Source organism: Abramis brama, assembly GCF_963993115.1.
Source record: "Abramis brama genome assembly, chromosome: 23".
Classification (NCBI taxonomy): Eukaryota; Metazoa; Chordata; class Actinopteri; order Cypriniformes; family Leuciscidae; genus Abramis; species Abramis brama.
In genome coordinates, this window is record NC_139985.1 from 11,080,720 (window position 1) to 11,100,152 (window position 19,433).

The window sequence follows — 19,433 nt, forward strand, 5'->3', positions numbered from 1 at the left end:
TACTCTCCTTCAGCAGCTGTAGGTCATCAGAGAGCCCTGAAACCCACCTTTAACCGACCCACCCCCCCTTTACAAACACCCTTCACCTCCTCATCTGACAATGTGGATTCCAAATATTGACCCTAAACTGTGCGAAAGCATAGTGTACCGAGGGATGATTCTGTGGGCTCATACGGGCTATATTTATGGCCGCTCTGCACTGAAGGGTTCCTCATGGCAGCAGGATATATGCATGAGTGCACCCGGCTTGAAATTCTTTTCCCTTTTTTCACTCTCTGGGATTCATGCTGGAGCAAATGGATTTCTACAGCCTTTTAGTTGTTTTTTTTTTCTCTTCTGCAGGCAAGACATTGTCATCTGGAAACATTTATTCTTTGATTCATGAAAGCCCCATATTGCATTTCTTCTGTCGCAAAGCTCAGAAAAACGGTTGTGTTGAAATGACTGAAACATAATCGATTGCTTTCACTTATAGCTGTCTGACAAAAGTAAAAATGCTCAAAATATGTTTATTTGAAAGTCTTCTGATATGCGTTGTTGAAAATTCTGTCAGATGTATGTTAAACATTCATCATAATGCATACTGTTTTATGTTAGGGTCTAGTTATATATAGTTTTCATAATCTTTCTTTTCACTTTGATGGATGTAATGTCACCATGCTGGGTTACTATTACCCACAACTCCCTTCACTGCTCACAACTCCTCTTAAGAGCTAGTGAAAAAGTGATAAAAAATTACATTGATTGGTTTCTTTGTTGTGTAGAAAGATGTGGAAATTATGTTTAGTGCTATATATCATCAGTCTTTTGTACATTAAAATAATGCATCTTTAAATCAACGAACAAATACTAGACTAATTGCTGCAATTTAAGTGCAAGCCTGAGCCGTTCGTTTGCTAGTATTACTGTACATTGCTATATTGTCCTGAACCTATCAACCCTTTATGATCTGATCTCTACTCTGACCTGTTATGGTTATTTATTCTCCACAGATCTGAAGTGTCTAAAACATCCGTTGCATTCATCAGTAAAGCGGACAGACGGTATAATGGGGCCAGTCGGCCTGCGCCACGCTGTTGTCTAGACACAGAGCAGGATCGACGCTCACCGACGGGACGTGCAGAGACTGTGCCTGACACCAGTAAGACAAATATTGACATTACTTAACCCTTTTTGAGGCTCTGTTGATGTGCAACTTGTAAATAGTTGATACTTATATTTTCCATTATATTAGTTATTAGGCACTATTATAAAGTGCATTATTGCAGATGTATGTTTATAAACAAAAACATTGGGGGGGGGGGGGACTCTTTTCAACATTGATAATAATAAGAAATGTTTCCTTAGCACAAAATCAGCATATTAGAATGATTTCTGAAGGATCATGTGACACTGAAGACTGGAGTAATGATGCTGAAAGTTCAGCTTTGCTATCACAGGAATTTACTAGGGATGTCCCGATCCGATCACGTGATCGGAAATCGGGCCCGATCACGTGGTTTCAGACTCGATCGGAATCGGACGTTACCTCCCGATCAGGACTCGGATATATATGTATATATATTCTCATTATTATTTAACACATAGTTATGCGGTGGCACAGAGTTACGCCGGTTTCACACTGCACGCGTTAGCAGAGTGTAAGCAGCGCAGGAGCAGTGCGTATGGCAGGAGCAGGACACGCGCGTTTTGCTTTCACACTGGCAGCGTTTGTCACGCGCGGCTGAACCGCGGGTTGTGTACAGACAGAGTAGCCTACTCTATAATGGATAAGTTGGCATTGCTTTATTTCGTTTTCAAATACATTTAAGAGAAAATACTTGTCAAGAACCTTATTTTATTAATAATTTCATAAATATAACTTTTGGTTCATCTTTGTTTTTATTGTTCTGGCAACAAGTTTGTTTTTGGACATTTGTTTTCTTTTTAAATTGATGTTGGTCATTTGATCGACTGTTTAAAACACAATAGATATCATCAATGCACTTTTTGGATAAAACTGCGGTGTATTTTGGCCATGATCAATGCATATCACTTTAATTCAGCGTAGGCGGCGCAGCAAAAATAGACTCGGCGCCGAAACGATCGCGGCACTGCTGCTTCTGCTCTGCTACGCGCTGCCGCGCCGCCTCTGCGTGCGGTGTGAATGCTCTAATCTGTTAACATGGGCGCCGAAAAAAAATACGCGCTGCACGCTCTGCAGTGTGAAACCGGCGAGTGCAGTTCCTAAAAGCACATTACTGGCTTTGCAAACACTGTGGCACTTTATTTTTTTATTTTTTTATTTGTTTACATGCCTGCTGGGTGTTTTAAGTTGAGGTGCTATTTGTTTATATATTAGACTTTTTTTATATTTACTGTTGCACTAAGTCCAAAAGTGAAGAATTTATGTTATTTATTACTTGATTGTTCAAGCTACCTCACAGAAGTGCTCTGTTTGTTAACAGAGTTGTTGAATGTTAAAATAAGGTGAATTAAATAAAAAATAAGGAACATCCTGGATCTGTTTTTTGCTCTTCTTTATTCTTTTTTTATGTATTATAGAAGTATCGGATCGGGACTCGGTATCGGTAGATACTCAAAATCAAATGACTCGGACTCGGACTCGAGGGCAAAAAAACCTGATCGGGACATCCCTAGAATTTACATTTTAAAATATATTACAATAAAAGACAATTGTAATCAATTGTAATAATATGTCACAATATTATTGTTTTTACTGTATTTTTGATCAAATAAATGCAGCCTTGGTGAGCAGAAGAGACTTCTTTCAAAAACATTAAAGAATCTTACCAACCCCAAACTTTTGAACGGTAGTGTATATACCTTCATATGGTAAATTAACTAGTTTTATTCAAGTAAAAATGTATTATTAGATTACACCAACAAAATAAAAAAAAAATCTTGACACCTTGCTTCAAGTGTAATGAGATATTTCATGCATGTTTATGCTCCTATGTTTATATAGTGGAGGAGCAGCTTTTCCGTTCAGTGGAGGGTCAGGCGGCGTCTGACGAAGAGGAAGAGAGATGGACCGGAGAGCAGCAGAGACAAGTAGACGAGGTGAAGCGAATCCTCACCAGACTGTCCTGCTGTGGAGACAGGTACACCCTTCCCTACTATATCACTCGATGGGTTCACAAGTGCCCTTGTACTGCTGTTTACAATTATTGATTCACTCAGATGAGATCCAAATAAATGGCTCACAGACTGTAGTATGTACCATCCTATTTGTTTAGGTTCTTCAATTGTTTTGTGTGCTCTCAGGTGTGATGAGAAAGCAGTGAAGAAGCTGTTGTCTCATTTCGGCGACTCGCGCACAGAGGAGAGTCAGACGGCCGTGCTAGAGCTGCTGGAGAGGGTCACGCGACTCAACAAACAACTAGAACTGAAGGAGAGTCAGGCCAGGAGGGTGGAGATGGACACAGACCAGGTATGACCGTGCCGCATTCAAATGATGATTTTTTTTCTTCACCTTTTGAGATATTTAAATCTTTAAGTCATTTCAAACCTGTAGGACTTCATTTGTCATCTTTATTTTTTGCCAAAGCATTATTTTTCTTTGCTTCAGCTATGATAACGAGACATCCACTCTTGCAATGGGAGTTTGTGCTTTTTGGGGGCGGAGCAATGAAGGGACGGGTGTGTTTGTTTGGGTTGATTTCAAATATCAACAGTTCAACAGCATTTCTCAGAAATTGCTTACTGTACCTTTAATTAAAATGCTACTCATTCATCTAAAAAAGAACATAGAGGTGAATTGACGTAACTAAATATCTGAATACATTTTGCCATTATGAGTCTTACCACAGAAACTAATAATATGCGAATCGGATGACACGAACATCTGAAGAGCAGAATAACATTGAACTCCAAATAAACACACATATGAACCCAGCAGTTAAAATACGGATCAGAGAATTTAAATACTTAATAAGACATTTTCATTCACAGGAGCACAAGTTAATAAGCTTTGACTGCTGGTCTTCTAAACGGCTTACGTCACCCAACCAGGACTTTCTGTTCTGTTTTACTTTTACATTCATGGTTGCTTTCGGGTGCAGGAGTGTAAAATTAGATTACAAGGCACTTGCCCACCAAGCAGTTGTTATGAGAATGACGGGCTTCAAAGAAAAACCTCAGCTCTCACACTCCCACCCAAGCAACCAGCCGCGTGTGTGTCAATGTGAGCAGCCAATCGCTGTCCCTTCCTGAGATGACCACACGAATAAACCTCCAGGCCCTACACAATTACATGTACACTGAGCTGTTGGACAGACGTCGGCTGCGATGCACCAGACGTGAACTATGTTGCTAGTGTTTTTAAAAAAGGCCCCACACATATTCATGGAAAAATATCCTGGCACATTCTGGGCTTAACCAGTTTGGGGCGAGCATTAACGCGAACGCAGGCAGGCAGATGTGGATTTTTGACATATGGTCAGACAGGCCAAAAACAAGCATATCTGAACTATTTCTGTCTGAGAAATTATGTGTCTCGGCTGAATTATGGGCTATCGGCACATCTGGCAAAAATTCTCCTACCTGAAATTCATTGTGTGTTGGAGCGTTAGTGTTTAAATATGCGCAAGGTCAGTGGTAAGTGTTGTGTGTCTGCAGATGCGGGACGCCCTGGTTCAGGAGCTGCAACAGAAGGCTGAGGAGACGGAGCTGCTCCACCTGGAGCTGCAGATGCTGGAGACGGAGCGGGTGCGTTTGTCTCTGGTGGAGGAGAAACTGATGGATGTGCTACAGCTTCTGCAGCAGCTGCGAGAGCTGGTCAGTCAAATGGAATCTCTAGGGAGTGAATCTAGAGGGATTTCAGAGTTAGACTCATCAGCCCAGTGTTGCACACACAATAAATGGGTGTTAATCCAGCAGTGATTCTAAAATAATATTTAGGATGTCAGCAACACTGACATATGATTATCATGCTTGCACATTTTTGTTCTCATATAAGTAGAGTATTTTGTGCAATTAATATTTTCAGTTTCTGTGATGGCAGGCTGGTTGAATGCACATGATTTAATTCTTAATGCTGACATATGAAATAAGATTAATTAATAAGTATTTTGTAATTTTATAAATGTATTACCAGTAAATTAAATATTTTGTATTGGTGTTTGCTGGTGTGGCATTCAAACAAACCCCTAAATAATATGTATATAAATAATAAAATTATACATATGAAAATTTTCACCTGTAAAGGCCCTTGCACACTGAGTCTGAAATTCGCATCCGAAATTTTCGCACGTTAAAAAATAAATACGACCTCACGTTATGTCAATCACGCTTGCAGACTGCCTCCGAAACTTTCGTCCGTCAAAAAAAAATTCGGATCAGGTTCTGCGTTTTTCGCATCCGTAGCAAGCATTTTGAATTGGTGTTTTGACAATTTAGAGCCACCGAATCACAAATATTCACGAATACGAAAAAACGCATGCGAAAATTTCAGACTCAGTGTGCAAGGACCTTAATATTCCCATTTTTTGCAATAATCATGAATTATATTATTATTATGAAACATTGAATTATGTGTGATTGAGTATTTTGCCATACTTCATACAGACAAAATGGGTGATGAGCAGATTTAATAGAAAAATCGTTAAAATCCCTCGATTACCTTTTTTAATACATTTATTATGATGTTTTTATTGTAGAATGTCTCGAGAAGATCTTTAGGAAAGATTTTACTCAGCACATTGGAGTCTTGCAGTGATCCTCAGCATGGTAAGAGACACAATAACTTTTAACTTGCCAGCTTTGGTCTTATAAAACCTTTACTGTTTACCAGGCCTGGTAGGCAATAAAAAAATGTGGCAGGAGCATTAAGATATACAGTGTGCTACAAAAGTCTGAGACCACTTTAAAAATAGTGTGCATGTGTGTGTGTGTTATTAGAATATATATACTTATTTGAAAGATTCTATTTATAGCATATTAGCCGCACACAGATCTAAAGCTTAGCTTCTCTATTACTGATTTGCAGGGAAAGCACATATCTTGGAGGTGCTCAACGCTCTCTGTCATGAACTGGCTGCGTGTGAGATCCTCTCTAATGGCGAGACGATACAGAGAGCAGAGAGTCACCAGTCTCTCACCAACTCTCTGCTCATCTCCTTCTAGACATTACTGCCACCTGATGGTCACAGGGTGCTACAGACTCTTCCGAAAGGACTTTTAACTGGCCATGTTGGAAAATGGGAGCAGAATTAGCTATGTATTTTTCTTCATGTGTTTATATTTCTGTGTATAGTTGTGTAAAACATTTAGCTCTTTATCATTTGATGTGACACATTTTGAAGCATTTTAAGCTACTTTTCCAAGATTTTCCTTTTGCAATTTCATATATTCTTGGTCAGTATTATCTTAAAATACATGCACATTATACAATGGTGTTCATTACAGCTTCATGTATAACGTGGTAACACAGGTACAGGAACACCTAATTAAAAACCACTCAGGTATAGGCTATGTAATGCTCATAATAATGAATTTCTTTCTTCTGCTGAACACAATAGAATATATTTTGATAAATATGGGTAACCAGACAGTTGATGGACCCCATTGACTTCTATAGTATGGGAAAAAATACTATGGAAGTCAATGGGGTGCATCAACTGTCTGGTTACTGACATTCTTCAAATTATCTTCTATTGTGTTCAGCAGAAGAATGAAATTCATACAGGTTTGGGACAACTTGAGGGTGAATAAATGATGACAGAATTTTCATTTTTGGGTGAACTATCCCTGGACTGAACATTTGCATTATTCATTGTTTCAAAATACAGAAACTTTAGCACTTCTGAGCAGTTTTGTTGCTCTTTAAGGATGATTTTTATCCATGATTTGCATGAAACAAAATATATAGCTTACTGTATGTTTCATAATTGCCAGTGTCTGTGCCTCTCTCCCATCGTACAAATATGGGATGCTTTTTTGTTAAGCTACAGTGAAGATTAACACTTGGTTTGTCAATATGTACTGAAGGAAATATCCTATTTTTTATTTTTTTTTCTAGATAAACTTCATGAGTTTCACATAAGGTACTGGACAATATATCATCAGTGCTTATATGTTCAAGAAATTAAAAACATAACACATCATAATCATTTCGTACAATGATTTATACACGCACTTGTTTTTCAAACAATTCAAACATACATATACATATTTCAGTTTTTGTTTTGTTTTTTGGTTTCAAAACATCTAAAAAGTCTCCGTTTTTTAGCTTTAAATAAAGCTGAAATAATTAACAAATCTATAGCATAAATCAATAAAAAAAGTTTGGAAAAAAACATGCAATGTAGGACATCACGATCCCTTCATCTGAGATTTAACAGAAGGCATACAGCTCGTATGGTGACAGGAGGAAAAAAAGTATAAAGGAGAGTATAATTATGTGCTATAATTGTTGAACTTCTAATAAGTTGTCCTCTTAGATGTTTTAATTGTGCAAAAAAAGCATTTCATTCGCATCTACTAAAGATTATGTGAGGCTGACTGCAGAATACTGTATGCCAAAAGATATTCTTCTGGCTTACACATGTACAGTACAGATCAATGTGGCTTTTGACTACCGTTACCATCAGACGATACCTTTATTCTACAATGAGTGTATGATTAGTTATTTTTACACAGGAGCCCAGAAATAAACAGCCTCATAAAGGCTTCAGAAACCCTTTGATAGTTCAAATAATTATAATTACACCTTTGGAGCCATTGGTCTCCTAACGGTTTTGTTTTGAGAACCACAGAATGGGTCTGACAGGAAATTCTCTCAGTGATGAGAATTACGCTGCATCTTGATTAATCACTTGGTTTAAATAAGCACTTAATTCTGAAGTAAGATTTTACAACCTTACACCAACACCACTAAGGTCTGGTGACTACTACGAACCATTACTATGAGCAAACAAAAAGAAAATTAATCCTAAAACAAATAATAATAAAAAAAACACACTCTCACCTATTTACAGCAACATGTGTTACTAATTATTTGACATAACGGCCTAAAAGTAATAAAACTCAAGGGGGAAAAAGCTACTAGGGCCAAATACAAAGTATAAACAGTGTAATACCTATGCTGAGCTAATAAAGGAAAACAAACAAGTTTGAAATTGGGTCAGAATAGTGTTTACAGTAACGCTGTGGTTTGCACTGTAGTGTCACATAGACAAGAATCAACGGTTTTATTTCGTTTCATACCAGCAAGGGAGGAGCAGTGATGATGGAGAGAGTGAAAGAACGGGTACATTTAGATGAGCCTGCTTCCTGTTGACGTCTCTCCTTCCCTCTGCTATCCCTCCCTCAAAGGTCGAGAGACCTGCTTAGCAACCAAAGGTCTCCTGGGAGGCGTAAACCATGTAGAGGAAGCCATCTTCATCTCGCTCTCGTTCGTAGATCTCAGAAATAGGGGTGGACACGCTGACCATGCTGTGCTGATTGACAAGAAGGAAAAAGGCCTGGGTGGGGTTGAGCTGCAGTCTACGCCTGTAAAAGAGAGTCGTTTTGACAACTGATTATAAATGACAAAAACATGCACATTCAATCCACAGCATTTGTGGCATACTATTGATTACCTCAAAAATAAAATTATTAAAAACATATAATACAAATGATAGTGAATTGGGCCAATATGTAAACGTTAAAATACTCACTGTTTCAATAGTATAACCACAAGGTGTAAGCAATATGCATGAAACCATGATTTTTGTATAAAAATAAAATAATAACACTTTGTGTAAAGTTATATATTATTTTGTCATTTCAGTGAACACACATAAAAAAAACCCTAAAACTTATGATTTAAACAGCTTTTTACATCTCAAATGATACACAAGTTTTAAAAAATAATAAACTTGATTGAGTTCAATGGTTTGATCAATATTGAGTTGAACATTTTTCAACCACAAAATTCTGTTCATTGAGCTTAAAGTCACCATGAAATCAAAATATACAATTCTTATTTTTTCATGGAATATTGAGGCATTTATTAAATAATTTATCCGTGAACTGTTTTTTTTTATTATTATTATTACGTGCCCTTGTAATCTTTCATCAAAATGACTTCCCCTCCCTCTTGCAACAATGACGTGTTTACTGGCACGAGGGCGGGACAACCTCACATGAGATCACAGCAATCGATCCAATCAGTCCCTCAATGGAAAAAATCAAGTCCCGCCCTTCATTTTTTTTCTTGTTCGAGAAGCCGTTTCACTCGGATATACGTCACAATAGGGAAGAAAATACTATCGTAACTTCCGTTTCATGTCGACTTTTACTTTTTGAACCCGGAATATTTATAGAATTCATATCCGTATATTTTTTCATTTCGTTAGTAGCCACATAAAATGTGATGCTAGTGCAGCAGAAATGTCACACTTATAACTTAATCATTATTTCAAGTCTGAACTATAAATAAATCAGTCATGATTCATAGCCAAGGATTATGAAGTATGATAGGCAGCATGGATCTGACAAAATGTTCTTAGTCTGATCATCTGACCTGGAATACCTGGAAGGCAACACTGAGCTGCAAGCTTATCTTTAGAGGAAGTTTAGCTCAATAGGGTCCTGTTTAAAAAAAAGAATACAACACAATGGATTTAGGAAAATAATTGTGGATGTTGTGCAATGACTGAAAAACAGTTTTCAAGTCTGAACTGTTTATAAGTGTTCGTAGAAGTCCCCTGTGGATGACGAGCACGGCAGACACTCAAAATTGGCACACCATTGCATTCTCCTCCCCCACCCTGCTTCAAAACCCCACCAGGCGAGTAAATAAACCAGATGAGGCTGAAACACACGGGACTCATGGCTCAAAGTGACTTGTGCATGGTCAAAAATACTCTCTGTGTATGTGATACCAACTGACAGTCAGGCAAGAATGTACACTCAACAACCCGGTTTAAAAAAATTCAACAAGTAATCCTGTATTCTGGATATTATGTTTACCTGATTATCTTTACCAGCTCACTCATGTTAACATGGTCAGGGACAAGGAACTTGGTCTTGTCCAAGACAGGAAGTTGCTTTTCCCCCTTATATCTCTCAATGATCACCTGTAAGGAAAAATATTAACAATAGAAATTGATATAGTGTTTTGACATAGTCTACTCTTGAAATAAGAATCTAGAGCAGTGGTTCTCAACCTTTATTACTCCAATTACTTTAAATTAAAATACAAAATATATTGATTTAGAGTTGTTTTAGTTTATTTTATAATATTGTCTTATTTTAAAAAAATTTAAGTCATCTTGAGGCCCTCGTGGAAGTTGAAAACCATTAGTTGTGAGTAATAAATCTTGGCATCTTAAAATAAATCTCACATTGACATGCAAAAGTGATATCAAAGCAATAAGGCTCTTCTTCACTCAGTCCTAATTCATTTATGACACATTCAAAAGACGAAAGAGTTTCTCACCGGAATTTTATTTGGATGCTGCTCTCGTATCTGCTGCACTTCCTTGCAACGATCAGCTGAAAAACAAAAAGAATAAAACAAAGATTTGGCATGCTCATTTAGACTGTAAGCATATATTACCACACTTAAAACCCTAATTGCAATACATAAAGACATTTTATATATATATATATATATATATATATATATATGAAGAGTTCAGATGCAAAAGCCTAGAATGATCATTTTTATAAAGCTTGTATATTTAAGCTAAGTAATTTCACTTAAATGACAATTAATAGGTAACAGGTTATTTCTGATGTGTTGTTACTAAGGGTGTAACAATACCCTCATGTCACGATTCGATACATATCATGATACTGAACTCACAATACGATATTTATAGCGATACTCCAAGAATATGATAAAAGGTTAACAAAAAATGTACTGTTGATTATAAAGCTAAATTTGATATTATGCTGTGGGTGTAAATTAATAGGCTTGGACTTGATGCTGGTAACCCAATGCACAGGAAAATGGTGACACCAGAATAAGATTCCTGTCCCTCCAATGACAGCTACGCAACAACCACTTTGACACTTCAAAAAGTTGTGTAGCTGTCAACGGAGGGACGGAAAGTTCTCAGATTTCATCAAAAAGATCTTCATTTGTGTTCTGAAGATGAACGAATGCCATGAGGGTGAGTGATTAATGGCAGAATTTTCATTTTTGGGTGAGCTATCCCTTTAACTGATGCCATGTCAGGGTCATTCATGTCAATTACATAATCCCAAAAGCTGGACAAATATGAGAGCGTTTGCAGAACATATTGACCCTGACACTTACAGATGTGTTTAAAACAGCAGATCTATGTTGTTTGTTATGTTTAGGAAGATTATGCAAGGGTTTTATGCTCCTCCCTCCCCCCACTCCCTGTCCTCGGTCTGGACTATGAGAAAAAGCTCAAATTACAGCATCATTTATTTCGCCAACACGAATACTGTCCATCCATTTCTTTAATGCTGTTATTCAACACAATTTATATTCATAAATAGACTACTTGTCTATATCACCTGTTAGACAATAGTTAACGTTACTAGCATCAGTTTGAAAAAAAAAAAATGTATCATAGATGTTAATTTTAAAGTTTTATCTTCCTAAAAGCTAGATGGCAGTTTAAATGTGGAAAGGACAACGCAGCAATATAAATATATGATCTTTAACAAATCAGCTAAATCAGCTGTGGATTAAAGCTGTTGTTGTTTTTTAACGTTAAACAGAAGGCCTTCGAGTCAGGCTAACGTTAACGTACCTCACTGGATAGCAACTGACCTCAGTCGGTTTGGTTAAAAACCGTCGTTTAAACTTATATTAATCTTTAAATGTCTCTAAAATCGTTTCATACGCATTTAAAGCTTTATAGAAAAAATCGTAAACACTGTGTCACAATGCTGCTAGCAGGCTAGGGACGAAAACAAACCTGATAAACAAACACGCATGTGCTGACACAGCACGAATAAAACTCATCTTACCAAAGCTCCGTCTCTGTTTGAAGGGTCTGTCAGATGGCATAACTGGACTTGAATGTGGTAAAAAATGAGCTATTATATGTTGAAGTCTCGATCGACTTCGCTTCTTTTCGAGCTTCTGATTCACTGTAAGCAAAACAGCTCGAGACAATGTACTAGAGTTCGTGATGTCATAACAGGATTTAAAGGGACAGGACCCAGTTTAAGTATAGACCTACAATAACAATATAGTTACGTTTCTTTTCTAATCTTGTCAATTTACATTCTATAACTATATTGTATTTTAGTAACCCCTTATAATCTATGTAAAAAAAAAAAAAATTCAGATCAGTAGTTCACGTACAATCAAATCTGTCTATAAATCTAAACATTATGTTTTAAATTATGGCAAACAGCAGAGCACTCTTTCCATTTCATATGAAAATACAAAGAATAAATAAAAGGAAAAGCATTGTTGTTTTATTGTCCTTTTTAGCATACACAAACAAGTACAGTATGTCATAGTGTCATGTTGATGCATATAGATGATGAAGCTGGAGTACTTGCAAGAGAGAGAATATGAGAGAACAATAAATTACAGAAAAAAGGCAAATTATTGGAATGATAAGCAAGATCAGTACAAACCTATTATTTATAATAAGATGGATGCATCTTCCTTTAATGTAACTGTGTTACTATATAAACTTCACTTTACTGGAACATATGAAATGAAACACTTTTGGCTGTTATTTATAGAAAAAAAAAATACTATGGCAATACAACTATGAAGAATTCAGGACTACTCTGTAGGATTTTGAATGACGATCAGGAAATAGTCCTTGTCTGTAAAGAGAACAGAATAAAAAAATTAAATTACTAATGTATGATCATATTCATCAGTCTATATACCAGACACATATTTGGCTTTGAGCAGACAGGCAGCAAAAATACAATATTATGACATATTCAACCCTCATATGTTTAGCTTTTATTTACAAAATGATCTCCCCTTAGCATTTTTAGAAATGCAAATTAAAAGAGGATTCCATAATTTTTCCTTTAACACTGAGAGATTCCATACTTTTTTTCCTCTACTTGACCTGGAAAAAAAACATGCAATAAATGTAATTGAATTTGTTTAAGGCATGTTTCATGAAGGCAGAATGGGACTGTTGATATAGTATAGGTAAATGAATTAATTAACCACAATTCTTTTTGTGATTCTTCAATAAAACAATAGCTACTGAAGGGGAAAAAAAGAAAGATGATTTCAGTTTACAATAACTGTTTACTGCATTAACATTTACTTAACATATATATTTTTAAAATTTAATCAAGTTAGATTGTTTTAATATAATAATAATGGTCCCATTTTTATATGAGGTGTCTTTAACAACTATGTACTAACAGTAAAATGAATCAATTAATACAATGAACTTAGTGTACATGCATGTTTTTTCCATTGGACTTATATTTTTAAAAAATCCCTGCATTTAATTACAGCTGTGATTCATATCTATAATTACACTGTTCACCCTTTCCTTACACCTTAACCCACCCTTAAACCCACCCATACCACAAAACCTGTCCCTAACCTCAATAGCAGAGAAAGTCTTTTGCAATACAATGAACACAATAAGTACATTCTACTTATTTTTTGATGTAAGAAAATAGTAGTTAAGGACACCTAATATAAAGTATGACCATAATAATTATTATATTAATAATAGTATATCAATTTAAATAATCTGAAGTCATCCTCTGGCCCATTTGGAGGTTTGCTGTTTGAGAACCACTGCACTAACCTAAATAACTAACTAGCATTACATAAGTGCACTTTTCTTTACCTGGGGCAATCATGACCTCATTCTTCTTTGATCGAATTCTAAGAAAGGTAAGATCATTCTGAGGGTCGATGTCCCTCACTATTCCCCGAGCTTTCATGAGCAACTGGTGGATATTACCAGCATACTGGACTGTGCTTGCGTTGTCAAGGGTGCTTTTAATGGGGATGCCTATTAAAAGAGAGCACATAGGAAAAACTGCAGATACAACAACAAAGATCTCTTTGTTTGATCAGTTCCATGCTGAAGCACATGACAACCAAACTAAAACATGTAATAACAGCTGCAACATTTCTCATGTGCCAGATACCTTCTGCATTAACAATGATGATTCCTTGCACTCCTTTCTGATTCTGGAGCCTTTTCATCGTCTCATCCACCTCAGCCTGCAACATAAACGCTTTATGGATTAAAACAGCCTAATTAACGTAAATCCTTCCTAATTACTTAATATCCTTCGGAACAGTCGCACTGTGTAATCACTAAATGAGTCTCTTGGGGAAAAAACGTATTTTTGCCATTGTTTTTTTTTTAATATATACTCGAGCAGTAGCTAGTTGGCTGCTATACGGGCCATCTCGTAAATGACAACGCCCTGCATTCAATGTTAGCCCACAACAATCTTAACCGAGACAATAACAAGCTAGCAAACATGTACTTTCAATTATAGTAACATTTGATCAAGTATAAATGGTAAATGTACTTGCCATTGTTAAGGTAAGTCGGTGTTTTCGTTGCTATGATTGATGGTGCACTGCAAACTCCGGAACTAGAAACATGTAGGCTAGTATGTTAACGGTCGGTTATACGTTACTGCCATCCGCTGGACTGGAGGACTGCCGGTCAAACTGCGAGTTCTTGGATCTTTTATATTTTAACAAAAAGGTATTTTATTTTACTACAAACTAGTGATTTTAGATCTATTATTATACATATACTTTGAGGTTAACATGAATATGCATACAGTGAATGTGCATTCTTTCTATTTTTTTGCTATGAGAATGTTTCCCACTATAATGTAGGCTAGCTAGAAAACAAACAAACAAAAAAATAATATGGCAGTCTCTTTATCTGATTTTCTAGGAAGTTCTTCAGTTTTTGATGGTGTGAAGTAGATATGTTTGCTATTTTATATTAAAAGGGACTGCCTCTAGTTTCCATTAGTGGGTCAAAAAAACAACAACAGTGTAGGCTAAATAAAAGTAAACTTTTTTAACTACTGTAGCCTACTAAAACTTATATTGCCCAAAGTTACATGACAGATGGAATAGGCTTTAAAAAGCAGTTCAATGACAGACTTGTTCGACTTGAAAGTTTACTGAACCCACTGTGGTGCAATTTAATGTCTAGACATGCTTAAAAAAAGTTATAGAATGCTGCAAGTTAGGCTATAGCCTATTACTTACTGATGAGAAAAAAGGAAATGTTTAATTGGACTGATTTGAGGATAGGAACAAATGAAAATGAGGTTGCTTAACCATAAAGATGGTACAGGTACGGTCTGATGAGTGTGAGAGACATGAACAGGCATACTGTGGATTTATGAGGTCATTTACTTCCTTTCCAAACTTTGCCTCAGGGTTTCCACTTAATAACTGCTGCTAGGTCAGCTCTACTCTTAGCCTACACATGGAAACTTTGACTCGTTCCATATGTGCAGCTACATGCAGGACGGAGGGGGTGCATGGTGCCTCACGTTTGGGTAAAATTTAAAGCAAATATAGAACGACCATGTGATGGAGTAACAAAATAACAAAACACAAAGTTGGCAGTATTTTCACATGACCTGATTATACAAACTGTGGTTTTATCTGTACTAAGCAGGGGCGGCTGGCCAATAGCGAACGAATCTGCGGTTTTGAATGAATCATTAGAGTCAATGATTCAATGCTTAATTCATAAATACAGCCACTTGCTTCGTTACTGAATGAATGACTCGATGACTCACCACCTGGCGATTTTAACTTAATATTTAAAAGCATCACTTCGTTTTTACCATCATTGCATATTTCTCTATTGAACTTTTTTTTTTATTCAAAAAGCATTATTTATTTTATAAAGGTATTTGTAAAGGTAAAAATGCGATTTAAGGGGGCAAATATTGTCCTTTACTGAAAAAGGTGTGACTGAAGAGCGTGGGAAGGATGTTAAAAACCTCATGGGGTACAACTCTAAAAAGTTTGAGAACCACTGGGACTGGGTTAAGGAATAGAACAAAATAAACATCAACATCAAAGCACAATACACATACCAAGGGCAGAAATAGGCCTAATATACAGAGGTCACTTACAAAGTTAGGTTAAAGATAAAAAAGAGGGATTCAAACAAATAGCATATCAATAACAATGTAGAATTTATAGACTGTGAGCTGAAGAGTAATCAGATAAAAAAAAATGTGTTTTTGAAGGAGAGAAGGGTGGATGTTTGACAGATGTCTTGAGGAAGAGCATTCCACAACCTCGGAGCCACTACGCTAAAAGACTCCCATGGTTACCAGACTATTGAAACCGAATGAAAATAACACAGCCCCACCTAACATATTTTTCACCAGCCGCCACTGGTACTAAGTGGTACTAAACTGAATTAGGTAATCCTTTTTTTTCTCAAAGTGGTTTGCAAAACCTCATTGTGCAGAGTGTGCAACCAGGAAGTATATAACTACACACTTCAAATGCTTAATTTAGTTGCAAACATGCTAATTATAGCCCAGGTTTGAAGAGCCTTTGTATGTGCATGCCCTGAAGCACATAGAAACAATCAATAGCGTATGTCCAATATCAAATGTAAATGTGAAAAAGCTAATGTAAATATCATGCATACTGTTAGTGCAGCTTCAGGTGAGGTCTCAAATGTTATTTATAGCCAGTAAGGAATCCACTTTTTTATTAGTCTTGAATTTGACATGAAACAGCCCAGATAGCATGTAATCAATGAAACAATGTTGACTCAGTGTTGATGCGTCAACGCTAATTACATTGAATTAATGTTACAAAGTGATGTTGCTTTAGTATCACTCTTGCACCCTCAGTTGGTGAAGCAATGTTGAGATTTCAACCAAAAATCAACGGTAATAGTATTGATTCAGCATTACAAAGTGATATTTTATCAATATCACTTTTGCACCCTCAGTTAATGTTGAAAATATGTTGAACAAAAAAAATCAATGTTAATGCTATTGAATCAACATTACACTATGATTGATTCTACATCACTGATGCTGAATCAATATTGAAATTAACAAAAATAATAAATGATAATATTGTTGAATCAATGTTACACTATGATGTTGAATCTATATCACTGCTGTTGAATTAACACTGAAATGAACAAAAATCATCTTTGGTAATATGGTTTGATCAGTGTTACAATGTGATGTTGATTCTAAATACATTTTGTTGAAACACTGAACATACAACTGAAAAGGAATGTCAAACACTGTTGCCATCTGATGTACCATAATGTTGAAACAACATTAATATTTCAACTACACTTCAATGGTGCGTCAACAAATTCCTGACCATTTCAAAATTTGGCGAAAACCTTTTAAAATATAAATGACACCTTTCCAGCAGTTGAATCAATATATTTTATTCAATCAATCAATGATATAAAAGATCATTCTTTAAAAAAGAAAGGGGGAGAAATAGGACAAAAGCATTTCATCCTTTAAAAATGAAATTGGCTTCAGAAGTCTGATACAGGTGGTCCAACAGGTTCAAGTTTTTAAAAATCTGTCTTATATCAATGAAAACTTCCAGGCAGGTGTGTTGGAGCTAAACTCTTCATGAAGAGGAACAAACACCTCTGAGCTACAGTATAGCCATTAACTATATCTCAGTTCGGTTTTATCAATGAAAAGCGGGTAAAGCGGTTGAAAATGCCCTTTGTCGTTTGAAAACGCCCCACTGATTAAGAAAAACCCACTAGTTTTCTGCAGAGATACATGCCTGAATGATCTTGTGCTCATCAACTACAAATCACTCTTAGTGTCACTGTCTCCTCTCCATCCTTGTGTGCTGTTGGCTTTCATCAAAATGTCAATGCTGATCCAACACACTTTAAACATTCAAATGTCAATCTCAACCAAAATGATGGTTTGGATCAAAATTCAACATTGTATCAATGTCACCATGCTATCAGGGAGAGACTCATTAGTGCTTTCACGCTGTAAAATGTAGATATCTGGGAGCAGAGCCATGTTCCCTCAGGAGAAAAACACCTTTTAAAAGCAAGCTCTGTGTACAGTTTTAATAACTCCTACACATTCAGCGTCGAGCACATCCTGGTCCTCCTCATTATCTCCTTGTCTTGTAATAAATACTTTTACTTCACATTCAGAGACACTGAACTCTCAGATTTCCTCTTAAATAATGTTAAGATGTTGATACGAGTTTTCTTCAGACACACATTGCCTGACTTTTACCAAACAAAGGCCAAACTGCAACTCTATTAATATGACAAAGCCAACATGAACATTTTCTAACTGTGTATAAATCCCCATCTCTTATTCATATGTAACTGGACACCAGCTATTGCCCAATAGGGGTTGTCTCATCTTGTCCATGACTACTGACAGGGTGAGGAAATATGATCCAGTGACTATAACGCAGCAAAGTATAGTTCAAACCCTTTAAAAAACAACACACTTTCTCCTCTTTTCTTCTTTCCAGGATAATAAAAAAAACGTATTGGCTCCAGAGGTGGACTGCACAACTTCCTTACTTGAGTGAAAGTACAGATACTACTGGTCAAATATTACTCCGTTACAAGTAAAAGTTGTAAAGACAGATTTTTACTTAAGTAGAAGTACAGAAATACTTGTTTTTAAAAGTATTTAAGTATCAAAAGTAAAAAAGTAAATGTCAATGCATTGTTTTATTATTGTTGCATTCTTCTATGTTGTACTTACAGTACTTTATGCCTCTGAATCTATGCCTGCCTACCTACCCTCATATCAATATCAGATTTATTTCTAGAACACAGTTCCAGTAGTGGGATTGAATGTGAGATTGAATAAGTGTACTCAATAACGTCCACAATGTTTTCGGACACCCAAATGGCTGTTCCCTCAAATAGTGCCCTATTTAAAGTTTTTTGGCCTTTGGTATGAATATGTTAGCCTTACTGTTATCTATAAGCTAGTGTGCTCCAAAACAATGAAAAAATGTGCATTTAGAAGACCAAACCCAACGTTGAAAATCAGGTTGATGTCAGAATCCAACGCCAGATTGACATTAACCTCCAACGTTGGACAGACGTTGTATTGTGCTTGAAAATTAAAATCGGGTTGACGTCAGAAACCAGCATCAGTTGGATTCTGACGTCAACCCGACTTTATTTTCCAATCAAAATCCAACATCTGTCCAATGTTGGATGTTGACGTCAATCCGGCGTCGGGTTCTGACGTCAATCAGACATCGTCAACCTGACTTTCATTTCCAACCAAAATACAATCCCTGCAACCAAAATCATCCACAAGGACCTTGACAGAATTGTAGTGGAGTAAAAAGTATGATATTTATCTTTCAAATGTAGTGAAGTTAAAGTAAAAAGTTTCCAGAAATAATAAGTACACTTTTTGAGTATCTGTACTTTACTTGAGTATTAAGTACAGTACTCAAGTAAATGTACTTTGTTACTGTCCACCTCTGCTTGGCTCAAAAAGTCTCAGATAAA

The 19,433-nt window shown here is 36.3% G+C and overlaps 3 protein-coding genes across 8 annotated transcripts in view; 1 reads left to right on the top strand and 2 right to left on the bottom strand.

The window, feature by feature from the left end:
* The window catches only part of efcc1 (EF-hand and coiled-coil domain containing 1), a 31,767-nt gene extending 23,798 nt beyond the window's left edge, over nucleotides 1–7,969 (top strand). For all 5 annotated transcript variants that reach the window (XM_084100883.1, XM_084100882.1, XM_084100885.1 and 2 more), the window contains 6 exons: nucleotides 993–1,141; nucleotides 2,969–3,104; nucleotides 3,268–3,433; nucleotides 4,621–4,779; nucleotides 5,661–5,730; nucleotides 5,990–7,969. In XM_084100883.1, coding sequence (XP_083957009.1) covers nucleotides 993–1,141; nucleotides 2,969–3,104; nucleotides 3,268–3,433; nucleotides 4,621–4,779; nucleotides 5,661–5,730; nucleotides 5,990–6,126 — 817 coding nt within the window. In that variant the 3' untranslated portion in view covers nucleotides 6,127–7,969. The remainder of the gene's footprint in view (nucleotides 1–992; nucleotides 1,142–2,968; nucleotides 3,105–3,267; nucleotides 3,434–4,620; nucleotides 4,780–5,660; nucleotides 5,731–5,989) is intronic.
* Nucleotides 7,109–12,106, bottom strand: map1lc3a (microtubule-associated protein 1 light chain 3 alpha). Its single transcript, XM_084100887.1, has 4 exons — nucleotides 11,938–12,106; nucleotides 10,427–10,482; nucleotides 9,958–10,064; nucleotides 7,109–8,493 (listed from the first exon to the last, which is right to left on the bottom strand). The coding sequence occupies exons 1-4, from the start codon at nucleotides 11,975–11,977 to the stop codon at nucleotides 8,331–8,333; spliced, it is 366 nt and encodes a 121-aa protein (XP_083957013.1). The 5' UTR covers nucleotides 11,978–12,106; the 3' UTR covers nucleotides 7,109–8,330.
* Nucleotides 12,107–12,371: 265 nt separating this feature from the next.
* dynlrb1 (dynein, light chain, roadblock-type 1) lies at nucleotides 12,372–14,621 on the bottom strand (the record flags this gene model as incomplete). Of its 2 annotated transcripts, XM_084100889.1 has the most annotated exons (4): nucleotides 12,372–12,756; nucleotides 13,761–13,928; nucleotides 14,068–14,143; nucleotides 14,465–14,621. In XM_084100889.1, 4 exons carry the CDS (start codon nucleotides 14,465–14,467, stop codon nucleotides 12,713–12,715), a joined length of 291 nt encoding a protein of 96 aa, XP_083957015.1. In that variant the 3' UTR covers nucleotides 12,372–12,712. The 2 variants fall into 2 exon arrangements, with proteins under 2 accessions (XP_083957015.1, XP_083957014.1); XM_084100888.1 differs by lacking the exon at nucleotides 14,465–14,621 and having other exon boundaries at nucleotides 14,068–14,152.
* Between the last annotated feature and the right edge of the window lie 4,812 nt (nucleotides 14,622–19,433).

Coding starts and splice junctions, on each gene's coding strand:
- map1lc3a (XM_084100887.1), bottom strand. CDS start 11,977: ATGCCATCTGACAGACCCTTCAAACAGAGACGGAGCTTTG. Junction 10,065..10,426: donor AGCATCCAAATAAAATTCCG/GTGAGAAACTCT, acceptor TTTTCCTTACAG/GTGATCATTGAGAGATATAA. Junction 8,494..9,957: donor GAGCTGGTAAAGATAATCAG/GTAAACATAATA, acceptor TCTCTTTTACAG/GCGTAGACTGCAGCTCAACC.